Source organism: Neltuma alba, unplaced genomic scaffold (genome assembly GCF_004799145.2).
Source record: "Neltuma alba isolate B1F8T4 unplaced genomic scaffold, ASM479914v2 tig00011780_pilon, whole genome shotgun sequence".
Taxonomy (NCBI): domain Eukaryota; kingdom Viridiplantae; phylum Streptophyta; class Magnoliopsida; order Fabales; family Fabaceae; genus Neltuma; species Neltuma alba.
In genome coordinates, this window is record NW_021636403.1 from 130,758 (window position 1) to 152,403 (window position 21,646).

General features: G+C 33.9%; 1 protein-coding gene and 1 pseudogene across 1 annotated transcript; both read right to left on the reverse strand.

Annotated features, from left to right (window-relative positions):
• Positions 1 to 716: 716 nt before the first annotated feature.
• LOC114717871 (TMV resistance protein N-like) lies at positions 717 to 21,361 on the reverse strand (annotated as a pseudogene).
• On the reverse strand, positions 10,562 to 10,966 carry LOC114717870 (uncharacterized). Its single transcript, XM_028903093.1, has one exon. It carries the CDS (start codon positions 10,964 to 10,966, stop codon positions 10,562 to 10,564), a length of 405 nt encoding a protein of 134 aa, XP_028758926.1.
• Positions 21,362 to 21,646: the final 285 nt, after the last annotated feature.

Below are 21,646 nucleotides of genomic sequence, written 5' to 3' on the forward strand. Positions count from 1 at the left end.
CTGATTGAGGATTTTGATCATTTATTGACGTTTAAAAAAAATCAATTGGCAAAAATATCTCCATTCACATTCACAAAGTCCGAAATTTTGGAAGGTCAGAAGAAAACGTAGGAAGAAAAAATAGGAAGAGAAAACATGAGAAAATTTTAAAAAAAATTAGGAGAGAAAATAATACAGGACCTATCACTTTCTTTCTTTTTTTTTTTTGGTCAAATTGTCTTTCATCCCGTCTTGTTTTACTGACATCTTTAGATGACATTTGGTTTGATTATTTTAAGTTATTATATTTTATTTAAAAATTATCCATTTTGATTTTTCGGTAGAAAAATGTGTTCATGACAAATAAATTGAATTTAAATTTTTTGTGCACTGGATTTAAAATTATTTTATGGTATTAATTTTAATACGATTTTTACCTTTAACTTACTTTGCCAGAGATAACAACATGACAAATTATATATCCTATTGCAAAGATGTTATCATTGTGACATTTTTACCCTGTCAATCAAACTGCAGGCAGTTTGACCAAAAAAAAAAAACTACAGGCAGTGAACATTATTTCCCTAATTTTTTTCTCTCACCATTTTCTATCCTTACATTCCCCCCCCCCAACTTTTCTCCCCATCCAAACAAACTCACATGAACATGACTTCTAATAAAAAACAAGCAATATGAATTAAAGTCCATTATTTGTAAGATGATAGAATAGCGCATGATTAACTGGTTCATAAAACAGATTCATTCACCCAAAAATTCACATCCCCTTTGCCTTCTCTTCTGATCAATCTGCTACCAAATTGCTACATTGGGGCCTAATGAACTAAGATAAAACCTGGCCCTGTAATATGACCCTTTACAAAATCAACTAGAAAACTACAATCAGTTTCAACTAAAGCTTTATCACAGACCAAATTATTTGGTTTAGTCCTAAAAGCAAGTGCCGCAGCATATATAGCAGAAAGCAGCTTCACGCTTTGAGATAACTAAAGCCAAATGCTGCATAAGTATTCAGTTTGAGCTCACAGGCCAAGAAAGAGGCCACTTCGCATCTACAGTACTTGTGTTAGAAGGAAACACAGAATTGAGCTATCCATGAGTCATCGTCTGGTAGCATCCGTGCACTGCTCAGGGTCACCTAGAGTCACACAAACACAAAATGAACAACTAGAAAAATGCTTTAAAAAACCACTGTTTACAACAAAGTCAACCTCAAAAGTTAGATAACCCTCTTAATTCACCATAAAATAGCTTTCAAATCACTTGAATAATCAATACGTCGTTCAAACTATCACTGGCCGCACATAAAGTCCACATGGGGTCAATTGGTTTAGATCATTACGCCCAGAACAAGGTAGTTTCTAAATATACCAGCACATTGGAGAAGACGATCCCTAGCTGAGTATTACACCAAGTATAGTTCAACCAGTTGCATAAGAGAAAATAATTTCAAAATTTTCCATACCTGAGCCACAATTGAGAACATACAGACCTTCTAGTAGAGCACCAGTTCTCTATTGTGACAGGCATGCCAGAGGAAATGCTTCACTTTAGGCTGTACTTTCAGCTTCCATTGTTGAAGTGCTTGGTCCTTTAACTGGCTGGGAAACAAGTTCTTTTTTATGGTAGTGGTTTTCTTCTAAAGATAATTCACCTACAGAAGATGTACTCCAAAATTTAACAAATTCTCCTATTTGTGATCAGTAACAGGGATGAGCATATAAGAATTTTATGGTAACCCAGAAAAGAAGAGAGAGAACAACGTAGTCTTTTGTGTACTGTACACCAGTATTTAATCAAGAAACTGGCTAGAAGCAAATAAAACAGATCGAGGACCTCAATGTTCAAGAGTAGAAACAATAGTAGAACGAAACAAAGGAGGAAAATCAGCAGGTAAAGATTTTAGGATTTGAATAGGCAATTATTCGACAAGTTCAAATCAGCACCTGAATTTAATTTTAAATTTTAAGAACCAAAATTAGTAGCGGAAACTCAATGAAGAATATCTTACTAAAGCCATCTCTAACATCTTCATTCTCAAAGACCACCTTACTAAAGCTTTGACTAATAATGGAAATTTTTGAGAACTTCCTAGAGCAAAATATTTTGATCCTTAAGAAATATTATAGTTCTAGCTAGCTTTAAAATTCCTAAGGCGTCGAATGGAATTGCATCTCCAGTCTCGTGTCCCTTTTCTGCCCCAGTTGCTCAAAAAGACTACAGTCCCCTCATGCTGTTGAAGAGGTGATTCAATAAATCAACCATAAAAGTCACCAAAAAAAGAAATTTGAACAATATTTTTCAATTACAAATATTCAAAAACCTCCAACATTTTGTCCGTTTGGAATCCTACCTACATTACATAGATGATGGTGTTTTATGCAACCCATTATCAAAATTTTGTGTCATTTTCTCATTTCAAATTGGCTTTTCTGATCTATAGTCTTTCACCTTGGAATACAATACCTCCTTGAGAGAATTTCGTTAGAGACAAATAGGGGCTCAAGACTGGATATGTTTAGTAGAAACCAGTGTGAAATTCTGACATGGTCATCTTCAAACATTTTCAAACAAAGAGCTTCATTTGAGGTAGCAAAATTGGTCACCAGCATATCGCCATTTTAATATCAAGTCAGCAACATGGAACTACGCAAAGTCAGCATGTAATTGCACTGTTATAATTATCATGAACTATGTAAATAGATATTCATAACACAGGATGAAAGTGATAAAGAGAGTATTATGTATGATATAAGAGATGGAAAAGGACAAGACGTGTGTTTCTTTGCTTTCTGCAACAAATGACATAAAAGATGAAAAACATAAATAAGAAAACCTTTAAACCTATCACTCTTCACTTAATTTTTTTTTGGGAGAACACTTGCGTTTTATTTAAATGAACCCTTGAGCTTGAAGCACTATCCTTCAAACAAAACTAAAAAAAGTCATACTAGATTTAAAAAATAAGTAAGAGAATCTTATATCATAACAATCCCAATTAACTAAAAGATAACAAATGTACCTTAACCTTATGATTGAATGCCATCTAGAGGGATCAGCTTGTCAGTTTCTTCAACATATAAAAGATAAACTGCAGTCTTCTTCATCACAATATGTTTGTATGCAAACTTGATTTCAATTTCCACCTCATTTCCAGGCTCCAAATTAGATACTATGTTCTGCCATTCTTCATTGGCAGAAGTAATTATTGTGACTTCTTGCTCGTAGAAATGCATGGTAGCCTTTGTGAAATTCTTTATCATGAGACCAATAGAGTTTACAGATACCATGCTACCTTGAAGAGATGAATAGATAACGCTGAGGACCATTCCCTTTAAGCTATGACCAGAAACTTCAGGAACTTCAAATGACACTGAAGATCCCTCATGTTCAAAAACTAACCAATCAGGATAATTTTCTTTAGGAGGACAATAGTGAAGCCCTCCATTCCTTCCCTATTCCAAGAACACAAGGAAAGAGTCTTCCCATTCAATCAATCTAGAAAATATGGAAAATAATATTCACAAGAATAGTTGACACTCTAAGCAAATCAAAAACCTCAATGTTTAATACATGGCAAACAGGTTTGTCACAGGGATAAATGGTAAATATAGTGTTAACTATGCCACGTACATTTACGCACACAAAAACAACATATTTACTAAAAGTATGATCTAGCATTACTATAAAAATATAATACCGATAAAAGCGCATTTTATATTGTTGTACCTTCAACTCTCGAACATTTACTCATAGATAGTTAAACATGTATGGCAGAAACGTGCCCTCCCGGTATTGAAAAGATTATGCATATGAGATAGGAGAGAATTAATTAAGATAGAGAGAAATACCTTTGAAATACTCTTTAGAAGGGCATCTGTAATTTTGTTGAACTGCCCTACTGGAATAATCAAAGAACTCATCAATGTTTCTGACCTTTCTCTGTGAACTTGATCATGAAATTCAAGTAATGCCGGAGCATTTTGGCATGAAACCTGAGATGTGCTCGGTCTTGCTTCTGATGTTTCATATCTTCTTGAAAATAAAGGATGTGATAGACCCCTAATTAAAGCTGGCATGGACCAAAATGCTTGCGACAATGACTTTGAATAATGTGTTGATGGTGACATCCAAGACAAAGAAAGAGATGGAAATACATCACGTGATAATCCTTCATAGCCACACAGAGACACATATTTAATACTTTTCAGTCTCAACAATGAGAAAGGAACTTGAGCCATAGAAGTTTGATTTGCCATCAAAGTTGTTAAAGATTCCATTTGTTCAATGTCTTCTTCTAGCTTTTCAAACTTTGAACAACCAGAGAGATTGAGGGTCTTCAAGGATTTCAATTGATATACACTTCTCGGGAGGTGGCTGAGGCTTTTACAGTCCTTTAAATTTAACAGAACAATATATTGAAGATCACCAATGGAATGGTGAATTATAGACAAACGAGGACAATCTTTGAGTATTAACTTTTCAAGATATGGTATCTTTGAAAAGTCAGGTGTCTCTATTAAGCAATGAGAATGACTAAGGTTGAGAATTTTCAACCCCTCCAGCAACTGTGAAAAGCAGATAGTTTAAAATAAAAATAATAATAAAAGGGAAATAACAGATGGAAACAAATAGAAATACTGTCATTAGTGTTTCATTCCAAGAACTCAATGTAAGTACCTGGCTCTTCTCCCAAACTTTCACAAGATTACTCCACTTTAAGTCAATGGCAACTATCTTCTCTAGATTGAAGTTCATTGGCAAGCTTTCTAAGGGAAACCCATGCCAACAAAGCCATCTCAAATTTGTTGATAGATAACTATAATCTCCAATAAGTTGTACATTATCAAGTTGAAGCAAACGAAGCCTCCTCATATTCTTAAATGTTTTGGCACTCAAGTACAATGAATTGTTCATTGACAAGTTTAAAGCCAGTCCTTTGATGGACATTGTTCCCTGCCAAATAAAAACAAACAAACAAAAAAAATCTTTTGGTGATTAAATCATTAAGATAAAGGTTTATAATTGGCAAGAAAAAGATAAGAGCATATTGAATAATAAGAAACATAAGGAAATAATTCAATTAAGTCATTCAGAAATATTCTTACAGTTTTATCTCTTAACACATCCAACACATTGTCATGAAACCATAATCTAGTACGTTTCTCAGGCTCCTCTAATGACTGCTGACGAATAATTTCTCTTCCCATGTCACGCAATAAGTCATGCATTTCAAGCTTATTTTTGTTGCCAACTCTTACAAGGCTTCGTTCAATCAAGCGACTAATTCCAATATCTGCATGAAGTCCACAACCATTCAATATTTGTGTCACATCGCTCTTGTTCTTCCCAATAAAGAAACAACATATATCAAGAAATATTTCTTTTCTATATCATCGCTCAAACCATCATAGCTTATTTTAAGCTTCTCATGGATTTGATCATTTGGAATTTGTTGTAATCTCTCCAAAACACTTCTCCAAATCAATATTTCTCTATCATATAAATAGGAGCCAAGGATTTCAAGAGCTAGGGGCAACCCTCCAGAGTAAGAAACTATCCTTCTTGAAAGTTCAATGAAATCTTGTTCAGGTATTGCTTGCTTAAATGCATGCCAACTAAAAAGTTCAAGAGATTCGTTGTCATCCAATTCTTTCACACTATATACATGAATCACTCTTAAGACGTTAAGTAAATGTTGATCTCTAGTAGTGATAATGATTCTACTACCTTGACCAAACCACTCAAGACTTCCGCACAGAGCTTTTAGTTGGTCTTCATTGTTCATATCATCAAGTACAACAATCACTTTTTTCTTACAAAGGATTTCCTTTACTAGAGTTTTTCCCATTTCTACATCAGGTAGTGTCATCCTTCTTGATTTTAAGATACTTGAAAGAAGTTGTTCTTGCAAGTAAACCGGACCATTATCTTGCTTCCAAACTTCCCTAACATTTGCAAGGAAGCACTTTCCGTCAAAACTTTGACCAACTTCATTATAGATGGCTTTAGCAATTGTTGTCTTGCCAACACCCCCCATTCCCCAAATCCCTGAAATGATAACCTCATTTGATTTACTACTTAGCAATTGGATGATATCTTGCACGCGAGACTTCAATCCCACTGGATGGTGAGCAACAAACAGGCATTTGTTGTCACCTATCTTCATTCTAACAGTTTCAGTAACATGGCCAATTAATTCGACTTCAGTTCTGGCAACAATAAGAAGTTAGATAACACTGAAGCCAAAATAAGACAGTGTTGATATGGTCTATATAATTTTAATTAGAAAATATTACAAGTCTGACATGAACCAAACTTCGTCAAAGAATTTGATTTTACCTTTACAAATTAAAGAAAATTTGGTTGCATAGAATATATTTAACAAAAAAAAAATAAGCATTTGATTATAAAAGGATAAGCCTGTGTATTGGCAGGCCCTGTGGTTGGCCACTTATCTATGTCAATTAACATACAACAACCTACGTTAAGTAAATATTGTATTACAGGATTATTCCAATTTTTCTTTCATATACTGTTGTTGACGAATTACTCAAGTATAAATGCTGATGATAATTCCACCTGATTTATGATTATTAAATCAAAATCGTTATAGAGGCATTTGTTTTCAACAAATTACCGATTTGAACAAAAAACAAAGTTATACAAAAGCTTGTGACGTAGTGGTAGCTAATTTTCCTTGGGATATTTTATGCGATGCTCTTGTGATTTTTAATTATTTGGAGATAGATAAGTAAAAGCAGTTTCATCATTGTGGTTTATAATTCCCATGTTGAAACCATATAGTTCCCCTCCCCCTTTCTATACACACGCATAATACGAGACTATTTTAGATGAAACTCATATCACCAAAAGGAACTCAAACTTGCTATGAAAAAGTAAAAAAGGAACTTAAGGAATTCGACCATTATAAATAGCAATGAGTAAAAAGATTAAAAATACCTGTAGTTATGCATGTCCCACCCAGATAAATTGGCAGCTTCTGTAAGGGCTCTTTTTACATTGGTTGTCAATTTCTTCATTTTGCCACTTGAAGTTCTCTTAATAAGTCTTTCCCATGCTTTTCCAAAAGCGTTTTGTTGTTTACGAACTTCAAAAGGTCGCACATCAAAAAATATAGGTAAAACCTCTTGATGAGTTGTTTTGTAACACTCCATGACTTTCTCTAATTCTTGTAAGCACCAACTAGAGCCAGCATAATTCTTTGAGAATATAATAATTGAAATTCTTGAACTTTCAATTGCTTCCAATAATGAAGATGAAATATTTTCTCCCTTTTCAATTCTTTCCTCATCCATGTAGACCTCAATACCTGCTTGCTTTAAAGCACTGCAAAGATGAGAAGTGAAAGATTTGCGTGTGTCGTCACCTCTAAAACTTAAGAATACGTCATAGTTATATATGAACTTCGGCTTACTATGACTGATTTCCTTTCCCATCTCTTGTAGCAAATCATGAACATAAAGCTTGTCATTCATGACCTTTACAAGATTACGCTCAATGATTACTGACATTCCCGTTTCGGCAGGAAGTCTTGAGCTTTTTAACAATTGTGTAACATGGTGTTTACTCTGACCCACATAAAAAGAAGCTATATTAAAAAATATATCTTTCTCTATATCAGTTAATAACTCACAACTAATTTTGAGCTTCTTTTGCATTGGACCACAAGAAATTCCTCCCATGTTATTCATCATTTTTTCCCACTCATTTTTCGTCCTATTATGCAAAAGAGAGCCAAAGACTTCGAGAGCCAAGGGTAGTCCTTCACAGTATCCAATGACTTGCTCTGAAAAATCCTCAAAATCATTTGTTGGAGTAAATTTCTTAAATGCATGCAAGCAAAAAAGTTTAAGAGACTCCTTTCTGTTTAACCTTTTCATTCCATATGATATGTCAGCAAAGGCATCTAAGATAGCCTTATTTCTTGCTGTAATGAATATCAAGCTCCCTTTACCACACCACTTCACATTTCCGCACAATTCCTTGAGTTGAAATTCACAATTGACATCATCAAGTACCACTAGGACTCTTCTTCCACTGAGTTCTTGCATCATTAGTTCATGCATCACAACATCATCTGTCTTATCAAGTTTAGTTTCAGAAATATCTAAAATAAGTTGATTTTTTAGGAGAATTTCACCGTTACCTTCCTTCCACACATCCTTAATATTTGAAAGGAAACTTTTACCATCAAAATTGCCACCGATTCTATCATAAATAGCTTTGGCAATCGTTGTTTTACCAATACCTCCATCTCCCCAGATTCCAACTATGATTGTATCATCCGACAAAATGTATTTCAACCCCAAAATATTAAGCAATTCTCTCACACGAAGTGGTAACCCTACTTGATAGCATGGAAGGTCATGAAATGACTCATCGTGCAACATGGAAAAACCCAAGTTTGACATGCAGCTACTGAATTCATTCCTGTCACAATTGGCAGGGTAACATTAGATTAAAAGCACATAGAGGTATGTGTTATGAAACTATGCGTGTGTGTAAAAGAAATGTTGGCCTTCTATATTTGAATTATTTTTTTGAGAAGGTTTCTCCCTCTAGTGAGAGCTGCGACTTGATCATCTCCCTAGTGAGATCTAATCATGTGTGAGGGTTAAGTGCATGAAGATATGAAGAATCATATAGAAGACCCTATGGGCTTTAATGAGTGACCAAAAGTGTTCTGCATTTAAGCTTTCTTGGTAACACAATCCAAGTTAGGGTTTGTGTCAAAGCTTTATTGAAAATACTTACAGTGCTCTGTGTAATGGGTTAGCTTGCTTAAACCCCCTGGACAAGAGAGCTTGTTGTTGCTGCTATTGTCAGGCTTTGATTGCCTATGAGATTTGAGTTAGCTAGTTGTAAGTGAGCTATGAAATTCCTATATTTTGATGTTAGCTAGAGATCTAACATTGTGCTGCAGGTTAGAACGAGAAACTTTTAGTTGTAAGGGGACTGGACAGAGAAGCGGTGGATCAAATCACGATAAATTTTTTGTCACTCTTCACTCCTTACTCTATCTATTGCTTCTTGATTTAGCAAACTGATCAAGAAATCAACTTCGCTATTTGGTAATATTTATAGAACACTATAACTAATTGACCTACACATTTAAGAAGGATATCATGACTGATAAAATCATAGATAGAGCAATGACAATATTGATAGTTAACAAGGATTAGCATTGGCAGGAATGTCTAGATACAGAGGTAGAGTAGAATGCTTTCATCTTCAAGTTTGAAAGCTATGGGGAGCACAAATAGAACACTAAAAGGAAGACCGTGGGGGTAGATTAATTTTAGGTAGCTTGCTTAACGTCCAAGAACGGGAAAAATACAAAGTATATTACTGAGAGAGAGTGCTTCCAAGCTACTTGATACTCTTTGGGTCCTTAATATAGAACCCAATTATTAAGTTAGTTTTTATCCTAAATATAAGACCCATTTCTCATGTTTATCCATTTTCTTTAAATTATCCCTGTAGATACGTCATCAACTATAATCAAGTAAAAGAGGAAGATATGGTATTAAAAAGGATGATAATGGTATTTTAGAAAAAATGTGTCACATTTTTTATAATTAACTAATTTATCTAATTTCCTTAATCTAGTTAAATGAGTTTTATATTAAAGATTAGAGAAGTATTTAATATCTCTTATAATAATATTTCTAAATACAAGAAACAAATCTTTTTGTTTAAAATTTTAAACTGTTTTTTTTTATTTTTACCCTATTAAATATATGTCAACTATTATTTCTTTACAATAAATTTTTACTCATTATTTATCAATCTTTTTATATATGGAGGTATAATTGAAAAAATATATATATACCTTATATATTTATTATTTTTGATTAAATTTAAACTATGAAAAATTAATTTGAAGGAATTTATAGTTTTCTTTGATTTTGAGCCAAGTTGCTCAATTTTTTTCTATTTTGTTGAATCCTATAACTTTTCATCATTACATCCATTAATCTTTCCTGTTAAATATAAACTAACGGTGGTAAAAATTTCCGTTGACCACTCTAAAGCTCTCCTCTCTCTTTAACCATTGCTGACCATCAACTCCACTCCATCCCCAACATTCTCCCGACACGTAAGTGGCTCACGATTCCCTCCCATCTCTCCATACCACCTTCCCTTTCCCTAATCACAAAGCCAAACTCGTGCTTCTGCAAACTTAAGTTTTCATCTTCAATGTGAGATAAGTACTTTTTTTAATAGACTACTCTGTTTGGCTCTGTTTCCAACACAAAAAACAGAGCCTCCATTAAGAACGGGTGGTGAGTGCTCTGGCTCAGAACTTCAATGACAACCCAGCAGTTCTCACTTAAGGGTGATGAGTGCATAACTGCAAGGCAGTGTGCTCTAACTACCGCTATGAGTTCGATAAGAAACAATTCTCACTCTGAACCTCGCTGCTATAAGGATTTTTAAATTAGCTTTCTCTTTAAACTACGTAATTTTAATAATTAGTATTTCTTATAAAAAAAATTGATGAAAGGGAAAAAATGGAGGAGCAAAAGGGGATAATTTATTACCCGGAATCAACGGAGAGTTTGAAGCCAGGTCGGGAAGCAACTCCCGTGAGGTCAAATCTGGGAGCCAAAGCCACCATCTCGTCATGCACTTGCCGCCGGCTTACTCCACAGAATACAGGCATCGCGTTGTCATTCCACCACATAGTCCTGGCCACCAGTCTCTTGAGACACTTCTTCGACTTGAGGAACTCCGGCGTGAACAAAACCATGACAATCATTGACCCTGATACGGCCTCCTGTACGGAAAACACTTCTTCTTCTTCGTCGTCGACGAAAGCTCTGATTCCAGCATCTCTCAATTTGTTCACGACATAGCCTTTTACACAGCCCTTGGGATCTCTCAGAGTTATGAACACGTCGTATTTGAATTTGGAGGACGCAGAAGCCAAACACGACGCCATGGCTAATTAATTCACCAGCAAATTACCGATCCCACAACGCAGTTCCCTTTTAATTATGGCAATTAAAGCGGAGTCAAATCAATGTCATCGATTGCTAGGAAAGGAGTTTCCCCGTTTCGTGTTCTGAATGGGGCCCCACGCGTTGATCCCTTTTAACTTTTTCCCTCATACCGTCCTCAATCATTTTTTATAATTATAATTTTTCAATTAAAATGTAATACATTTTTTATGTACGCATGGTGACCAAAAATAAGGATATTTAGAAAACGTGGATCACACCTTTTATAATACATGACTGACTTAATTAATTTTAAAAAAATAATTAATCAGATCTTGTATGCAGAACTCGATATGAGAAGTTCAGATATTGTGTAGAGTGAAGATGACGTTAAAAACAACTCATTTCCATTCCCTCACAGGATCAAACTACTCAAAAACAATATAAAAAAGATTCAATTCAGGCTAAAAAAAGGAGTTCGATTGGATAAGGTAAAATCTTCGTGTCGGTGGCTTTTTTTCTTTGGGCAAAGGCTTTTTTTTATTTGAAATAAAGGCAAAATGATATTAAGTAAAAAATAAAAGTTCAAAGTACAATAATAGAAGAACAACATAAACTAGAATTGAGAATGTTTTTTTAACATTTAGGATCTTTATATTGTATAAAAAAAACATTTAGGATATTTATATCATCATGTTTTGTTTAATAGTTTTAAGGTTAAAAGGCTAAAAATATATTTTTTAAAGTTAAAGAATTAAATTGGAACATTATGTAAAATTAAATAACTAAAATTATACTTTACTATTATGCAAAATAAAATAAAAAATTAATGTTAAGTTCAAAGAAAGATCTCTCAGCCTATACTAACCGTTGTGTTTTCCATACTGCTGATAAAAATATATTGTTATTTACAAATCTCAAATAAAAAATTCTTATAAAAATATGTTGTTATTTATAAATTAAGTATTGTCAAAACCTATTACAATGTGAAAATAAGAAAACCTATTACAATGTGAAAACCAAATCTGATTTGTCATTTGGTAATTTCAATTTTTTATTTTTCTAATTTAATTTGCTTTTATATGTGCTTTGAATCTGAGTCAGATGAGCACTTCCTTTTTCTTTTCTTTTTTAAGTCCCCATAACGCGTCCCGTTTATAATTGCACAAAGATGTTGGCTTTTTTGACCACCAAAGGAAAAAGAGAGTTTGATAAATTTGTCTAACAACTCTTTCAGATTTATTAAAGAGATCATCAGCGTTAATCACGGGCAATTAAGAAGATAATTTAATCACAATCTTCAGAATAATATTTTTTTAATGAACATGATGGTTTGTTGGATGTCTGCATCGCATGACAAGGATAGTAGGCATAAAGAGGAGACAAGCAATTAGTATTACTCCTCTGGTCCTATTTATAAAGCACTTCTAACATGTTTCACACAGACTAAGGAAAACCTTAAACTGTATTAACTCTCCATTAAAATATAGCAACTTTCTAACTTTACCCCTATTTAATATATACTCCTTTCAAAAAAGATAACTACTTACACTGTAATAATTGAAGGACAAAGTAGTACATTCACATTGAAAATTTAATGAAGTGACTTATAAATAGAATCAAAAAAAAACCTTCTCTCTCTGCCTTATAAATAGGACCAGAGGAGTACTTTAGTTCAAGAAATCATTAAAGTATTGTTACTATTATTTATTGGAAATGTGTGTTTGTTTGTGTGTGAACTTGGTTAGTGCATAATCCTTAATTTTCTATGATTGATTTTTTCACACGAGTAAACAAGCGGTCAAGCTAGCAATCTTGGAAACGTGGGCAAAATCATTCTTTTTTTTTTTTAATAACAATCACTTTGAGTTTAAGATTAAGCTCTATCAGTCAAGAGTGTTAAGGTTAAAACTCTCACAATAAATATGTTTCTCGAGATTTAAACTTGTGTTCTTTTTCTTATAAGAGCAAAATTACCTACCATAAACTTTGTTGTCACGTTTGGTACAATAGAATTAAAGGGGTGGCGGAAATAAAAATGGAATTAATTTCCATCCCAATATTTATTTGTTACGATGGAATTGAAAAATATTTCAATTCCAACCCCATCAAAATGGATGGAAATGATTTCCATCTTACCCCCAAAGAAATCAATTCCATGCCATCCTGACCCATTTTTGCCCCTTCCATTCTTTTCTTCCAGCCAGTTCACACCCCACCACTATCGCCGCTATGCGGAGCCTAACTGAGAGTGAGCACTCACCTGGTGGCGGTGTCAAGAACAAGACCAACGGCAAAGAGGGAGGCGGCGGCGGCTACCAACCTCCATCTTCAACTACCCAAGAATGACCTTTATCTTTTCCATTTCTTTCCCGCTGAGCTCGGTCGTTCCTTGCCTCTTCAGACTTCTTGCTCTCGCACTGTCATCACATAGTTGGTAACATCCTCAACTCCTCTGTGCTTCCTTCCTTCAAGCTTCGACAGTTCGACACTTCGGCGTGATTCACTGATAGTGTGACAATCGAGCTTTAAACCCACCTTCAGAACCATTTCAGCTGATCCACGACATCCTAGTCTCTTTGATCTGCTTCATTTCGGAATAATCTTTATGGATCCTTCATGGATTTTATGAAGGTCTTCGATCAAACTGTTTGAGAAACTAATGTGCTACCCCAGACGATGCGCAGAATGCGTTAGCTTCACATTTCTAAAGCTGAAAAAAATAAACACAAGTTAGTTATAATAGTTCACCTAACAATTAAAAAGAGCAATCCAAATAAATGAGTGGATACGTAGCAACAATAAATGTGTGTCATAAGTTAAAAAAAAAAATTCCACTTCAAACAATTCACCAAATGATAGCAACTCAAACTCCCACAATAACATTTCGAAAAACCTTCCTATAAACAACACTGTTGGTTGTTTTCGCATTTTTATTTTGACTGTCATGCAACAGAATCTTTAGAATGTCAATTGACTTAACTCTTAAAAGAGCAGCATATAGTTGCCCATGTGTGAACACAGGCTTTGGTAGGTATAAACCTACAAAGCGTAATAATTAGTCCTAACTTTTATTTATAGTCACTGTAAATGATAATGCAATTGGGAACTGCCTCCTATATCTATTCATTCGAAATGGCAAAAGACTATTAGAAGGATTTATGTCCATATGATAAATTAGAACCTTCTCATTGGCTTTGAACCATCCAATGTTAAATGAGTTATCATTAATCTTGTCCCATGCATAGTCCAGAGGTTTGATCAATATTCCTCGACGACATGACAAGTGCTCCAACTTTCAATGTCAACTTATGTCTGGGTAACCCAGAGCTGGAAATGGTACTCAAGAACTCTGTTATATGAAGGTTTGCAAAACCATCACTATCCTGCAATGATTTACAAACAAAGTCACAGTTAAAATATTCAACATAATCACTAGGAATTATAGAACACATAAATTCGTTCATGTGACTAACAACTTCAATTGTTAAAGATAGAATAGCCATGTTAATAAAATAATCACTATTAGTCAAATTCTCCAACAAATTGGGATATATAGTTGCAGGATTTGTGTAATTTTGCAACAATAATTCACGAAGCATTTCTATCTCTGTTGTGTCATCATGGGGCATGCCTAACTTACCATCATCAACATCCAAAAACCATTGTTCAAAATGTTATAACTGACTACAATCTTCATTTAATTTGTTGATGTTAAGGGCAATCGCATATTCTGTGTCAATTGAAATATGATGCTATAATCTCATAAATATAAAGAGTTAATACATGCATTAACAACATTGGCTCGTGAACCTTTAGGAATAACTGGAAGGATTTGACAAAAGTCAATAGCCATCAAAACATGCTTGCCTCTAAAAGGATAATTATAGTGCATAAGATCATCCCTCACTGACCTATCAAATGCCTCAATGCAATAACATTGAACCGTTGCTTGATGCCTAGTCTAAAAGATGAGCAAGCTGCATTTTGTAACTTGTTGTCTAGCCCTATGCATAGAATTCCTAAACATTTCGGATTGGGCAAAAGCGGGCTGAATGAGACGAGCTTCCTTGCCCAAGTAGTAACACTTTGATATATCATATGAAGAAAACAGTTTCTAATAATAACTGAAAAATATATTCCATGCTTATAATATACTACCTCCAATCCTTAATATAAGAGTCAATTGATTAATTTGGGTAAATTAAAAAAACTAGTTAAGTTAGTTATTTATAATAAATAAGTGTTGTTTTTTTTCTAAAATATCCTTGTTAATCAAATGTATTGCTAGAACTACCATTATTACAAGGACTCTCTTGAAAAAAAAATGAATATGAGAGACAAAATAGACTGAAATCTTATATTTAGGACCAAAATAAAAATCAAACAAGCTCTTATATTAAGAACCGAATGTAGTAATATTTTTTTGCTATATATTTATTGCTGACATTGTCTTGTTTCAAAGAAACAAAAAATATCAACAATATGTATCGTTTTTTTTTTGGCCAGCAACAATATCCATCATTTACCCAGCCGTTAAAATCCCAATTTTCTAATTCGATTGATACGTTAGTATATTAATTTCCGCTGCAGACTATCTTATGAGTAATTCACCGTTTTAGTCACAACTTAAAAACCGTTATTAAGACAATTTCAAGGCGTGCAGGGAACATAATTGTGTTTTTGGTCCAAAATAATGGTTAAATACAATATCATAATATATTATACATTATAATACATATTTTTTGGGCTAAGCCGAATAGGTAGGGGCGGCATATCTTGCCCATGGCCTTGTCATGGCTATGTTTAGCCCAACTCAAAAATATCCATTTTTTCAAGTCGATTTTTTTTTCTTTGGATTGGGTTGAACATTTTTTTTCTCAGCCTACTTGCCCAGCCGGGTAGCTACTTTTCACCAAGCCTTCTTCACAGGATCATTAATTTCTGAAGAAAATTCTGAAGGGGTGAGATCTAGAAGCAGCAAAAGCCTCTTATATGTCTTTCTTCTTCCGATCACCTTGGTAAATAAGATTAATCTCTCATCCTTCCCACCTCGACACACAGGTAATTAACTTCCTCTCAAATCTCTTGCTTTCATCTTTATGTTGGATTTGCCCCAAAATGGATGATTGCATAACTCAATACGCCTCTCATTTGCAGGCATAAAGATTCAAACAGTTGCGGTGGCAGCTGACAGAAAATGGACCGTACGGATCGGCCGGCATCATCGCCTCAGCGGGGGGCGATAGAACGCTCTCTGATGAGTGAAGATGATATCACGTCTCCTTGCCAAAGTGAGGACGAATTATCCTCAAGTTTTAGTGTCTCTTTTTTTTTTTTAACTCTCCTTTTTCTTTTCTGAATTTTGTATTCATCCTTAATACTATCCTACTCATATAGAAGCTAAATAATTAATTTATGAATATTAAAAAAATTAATTAAATTAGTTGTTTGTAATAAGATTAAGTTTTAACTCAGATGTGACTCAGTTCCTTCATTATGACTCGGTATAAATCAGTCCCTGAACTTTTAACTCGCTTAAAACCTAGTACTTAATATTTACTCCATTTAAAAATTATATCCTTATCACCTATAACTCAAAATGACTCATCCAACATGGCATGAATGAGCTGCCATATAAGAGCCACATCAGTATAAGGAGAGAAGGGGGAAAAGCCTGGGTAATCAACGATCCCAAAAAGAGGCCGTTGCCAGGGAAGACAACCCAATTCCAATATTAAAACAGTTATCCTCAATGGAGTGCAGCTGTAGCCACCCTAGGGTGTCGCTCGTGGATATTATCCGTTTTGGTGCAGTCGTAGCCACCTCACGGTTTTGTTCCCCTGGGTGAAGCCATAACCACCCAAAAAACGCGTCTGCGAGGGAGAGGTATCTGCACTCTTATAAGGCATGCTTCATTCCCCTCTCCAGCCGATGTGGGACTTCACATGCATAGATGTTCTCTGTCGTGACAACAGCCATCCTTTAATGATGCTTTAGATATAAGAACAATTGAAATTGAACATAGGGAAAATTGCAATAAAGTCTCACTCAAGGAAATTAAATATAAAAAAATCTCTTAAAATCATTAAATTATTTTAAAGTCTCAAGAGACCTCATTGTAATAAATTTTATTTATTTAATTACTAACTTGCCCTTTTTTTTATTAAGTTTGCATTGACAATTAAAAGAACAGTCATTGACAACTTAAGGTGTAAGTATTGACAACTATCGTGACAGGTATTGACAACATATTTTCTCAGCACATCACAAAATGTAATGCATAAGTTGTCAATACCTGCAGCGATAATTGTCAATCTTTACACCTTAAATTGTCAATAACTACTCTTTTAGTTATCAATGCAAACTTAAAAAAAAAAAAAGCAATTTGGTAATTAAACAAATGAATTATTTTATAATAAGGTCCTTTGAGACTTCAGAATAATTTGATAATTTCAAAGAACGTTTTTGTATTTAATGCTCTTGGGTGGGACTTTGGTGCAATTTTCCCTTGAACACAATAGCTCACTAATAAGAATCCTCCTCCTCCACTATCTCGGACCTTTTTTTTTTTTTCCTATTGTTTTGCATAGTCATAGGATGAATGAGTAACGAAAAAAATGTTTGGAATGTAATAGTTGTCCTTATGGAGTGACTTCGAAGCACGTATTTTCAATCTGTGGGTCACTTGTTTGTGGGTCACTATACAATGGGTGGGCACAGTGTGATTTTAAGCATCAAGCACAGAAGATGGAATTCAATTAGAGAAAACGAATTAATGATTTTGTTAATGTACTCGAGACTCATGTATTTGGTGAGTGTGTCATTGAGGACAACTGTTTTGGTGTCAAAATTGGGTTGTCTTCTCCAGCACTGGCCTTTTCTTTGGCATCGTTGATTGCCCAGGCTTTTCCCCTTTCTCTCCTTATGCTGATGTGGCTCTTATATGGCAGCTTATTCATGACAGGTTGGATGACTCAGTTTGACTTATAGGTGATATAATTTTTAAATGCAGTAAATATTAAAGATTGAGTTTTAAGCTAGTTACAAGTTTAGGGATTTAGTTACATCGAGTCATAATTAAAAGATTGAGTCACAACTGAGTTAAAACTTACAAGACCAAAAGATTAATTTTCTCTTTAACTTTTTAAGAGTCATATTTGATTAACATTTTAGTTTCAAGGGGGAAGAAGAGTTCATTATTGTTAATTTTAAATTACCTTGTTCTTTAGGCGAGTTTCAGTTTAACATTTTTACTTCTATATCAGTAGGTAGAGAAAAGCTTGCAGAAGACAAAAAAAAAAACCATGATTTTAAGCTCTCAAACCTAAGCTTCAGATAGGAGAATTGGGGCAGGAGGATAGGACTAGCAGTGATTCAATGTTTATCTTTTCTTATTTTTGTCTTTGTATTTTCATCTTTTTTGTTTTATAACATTTCTTAGATTATTTGGTCTTGAAAAACTCCATACTATCTTTGTGTATGATTTTCATAAATTGTCTTTATGATTTTTTTTATCAATAATTAGTATATTTCATAATCAAAATTAGTTATATAAATTATAGGGAAAATTTCAATTAAGGACCGTAGATGGGAATTAATTTCAAACAGTCCCCAAAAAAATTTGAAATTTCAGTTAAGGATTCTGAAATTTCACTGAAGGACTAGGAGGCAAACTGAAATTAATTACTGAAGCCATTTTACTGAAATGCCCTGCGAACTGCATCTGCTGAAAAAGAAGAAGAAAGAGGAAATTCCCAAAATTTTCGTTCTGTTGAGCATAATTGGGTTGTGATAGTTGAATAATGTAGAAAGGAGTGTTTAAATACATGGGTAAGTAGGTAGTAAGGGAGAAAATATCTGATACAGCTTTTAAGTTTAGAGAGATATTGTTATCTTCTTTTTCTTTAGAGAGAGATTGTTATCTTCTTCTTCTTTGAAGATAATAAACATGAGGTGTTAGTGATTTTTGAAAAGTGGGTGAGAATGGGTGAACACTGACTGTAATACGTTGTTGAAGGAACTTAGGAAGGGAGAATTGAAAGAAAAATAGGTGAATGTGCTAAAATGGGTGATATGAAAATGAAATGTGCAGAAAAATGGTAACTTGCAGTTGTGAAAATATGTATTCGGATTGTAAATTTGCAAATTGAAGTTGTGCAGGAAAATGACAATTTAATGTTATGAAAACCGGTATTTCTGTTGTAAACCCGTAAATTCCTGTTGTTAATGCATACTGTCTATTATTATTGAAAGTTGATTGAAGTTGATAGTTGAATGATATGCAGCAACTGATTATAAATGGCTACTGGTGGCGGAAAACAACTATTTTGCATCTTCGATATGGGAGGGGAATTTGTGAAGACCTTAGAAGGAAAATTAGTATATGAAAAGAGTATTATAAGTAGAAGATTGATCAGAAAAGGGATAATGTATGAAGAACTACAAAGCATGGTAGCAAATGATGTTTGGCTAAGCAGTGGTCAATATAAAATGAAGTATACAGTTAGTTTGAACAGGAAAATATTTTTGGACCTTATCGATGATATTGAAGTAGGACAATTAATTAAGTACAACGATAATAGTTGGCATGTTTATGTTTGCAACAATGAGAAAGACTTGAGACAAGCATCACAGTTGGACAGTACACGAGAGTAAGTGGACATATTTGGTGGTGGGTTGTAATCTTTTTCGTATAATGAATTGATAGTTGAAATATTTCTTGACTGTACGTGACAACAAGCTATCCCAAATTCTGTGCTAAAATTGGCTGGTAAAATTATAAATGTATGAAAGATTTTGTCCATTTGTGAATGAATGTATTTCTGTTGTTAATTAATGTATTGTTTTTGCAAATTCTCTAATTCTTGTTGTAACGCATGTATTATTTTAGCACATTCCCTAACTCCTGTTGCCAGTTACGTAAGTCCATTTACGAATACACGAGTTCCTGTTCTAAATTTCCCAACGCTTTTTGCAAATTGTCTGAACCTAATCGTGAACACACTTGACAGACTCTAGCGTGATGGTTCAGTTATATTTTAAAAAACCACTTGCAAAAATAGGAGTCCCTGTTGTAAACTTAGCTATTATTGTTACAAATTCCCTAATTCCAGTAGTTAACATTTACACTCAAAGTATGAAATTTGTGGGGGGAATACATTATCATTAGTAGACATGTAATAAACACATAATATATAGTTCATTGCACTGAAAATGAAATTGTGGGTAATCCTTACGCATAAAAATTGACACATCCTTTGCTAACATAAAAGACATCTTGAGCTGACAGATCCCTCTTCAATTTTCTCTTGGTTGTGTTTGTATCTTTGCAAGTAGTTGTACAACAGCTGCCAACCGTGTATTTCTTGCATGAGTAATGAGTCGTCACAGCAAGTTTGACCTTAGGGAACTGAGTTCTTCCTATTGTATAACATTAAGAACCATCAAATAAGGGACACAGTGGAGTACAAGATTAAAATCTAAAAATAATGCATTCATAGATAAGCACTTAATCAACTCATACTTCTGCAAAATAGTTGTTTCCCCACTAATAACCATTTATAATCCGTTATTGCACATCATTCAACTATCAATTTCAATGAACTTTCAATAATAATAGACAGTATGCGTTAACAATAGGAATTTGCGGGTTTACAATAGAAATACCGGTTTTCATAACATTAAATTGTCATTTTCCTGCACAACTCCAATTTGCAAATTTACAATCCGAATACATATTTTTACAACTGCAAGTTACTATTTTTATGCACATTTCATTTTCATATCACCCATTTCAGTACATTCACCCATTTTTCTTTTAGTTCTCCCTTCCTAAGTTCCTTTAACAACGTATTACAGTTAGTGTTCACTCATTTTCACCCACTTTTCAAAAATCACTAACACCTTATGTTTATTAACTTCAAAGAAGAAGAAGATAACAATCTCTCTCTAAACTTAAAAGCTATATTAGATTTTTTCTCACTTACTACTTACTTACCCATACATTTAAATGCTCATTTCTACATTATTCAACTATCACAGCCCAGCTATGCTCAATAGAACGAAAATTTTGGAAAAAATGATTTACCCCACTCACCAAGCTCTTCTTTTTCCCTCTTTCTTCTTCTTTTTCAACAGATGCAGTTCGCATGGCATTTCAGTAAAATGGCTTCAGCAATTAATTTTAGTTTGTCCCCTGGGTTATTCAGTGAAATTTCAGAATCCTTAACTGAAATTTTAGATTTTTTTTTTTGGAGCTGTTTGAAATTAATTCCCACCAGCGGTCCTTAATCAAAATTTTCCCTAAATTATATAATAAAACTATAAAATCCAGGCTGCCCATTTTATGTACCATTTGTTTTTATTCTCAGCCTGTTTTTCTTGAACTTATTTCTTTGGTGCACATTTAATAGCTATTCTCAGCAGTGGCTTTGTGTTTTTTAATCCCCAATAGCAGGTCTCACTTATAAATGCATCAAGATGTTACCTTCTTTTTTTAACCCAAAAAAAGTTTGTTAAATTTGTTTGTCAACTTTTCTACCGTTAGATCCATTAGTCCCTGCAGTTAAACGACTGTTAACGCCGTTAAAATTTTTGCTTGGACGTCTAAACATCTCCACTGTTGTGCTTTGAACCGAGACAAGTGGTGTTCTGTTGTCTTCAAATTCAAAGCCTCAATC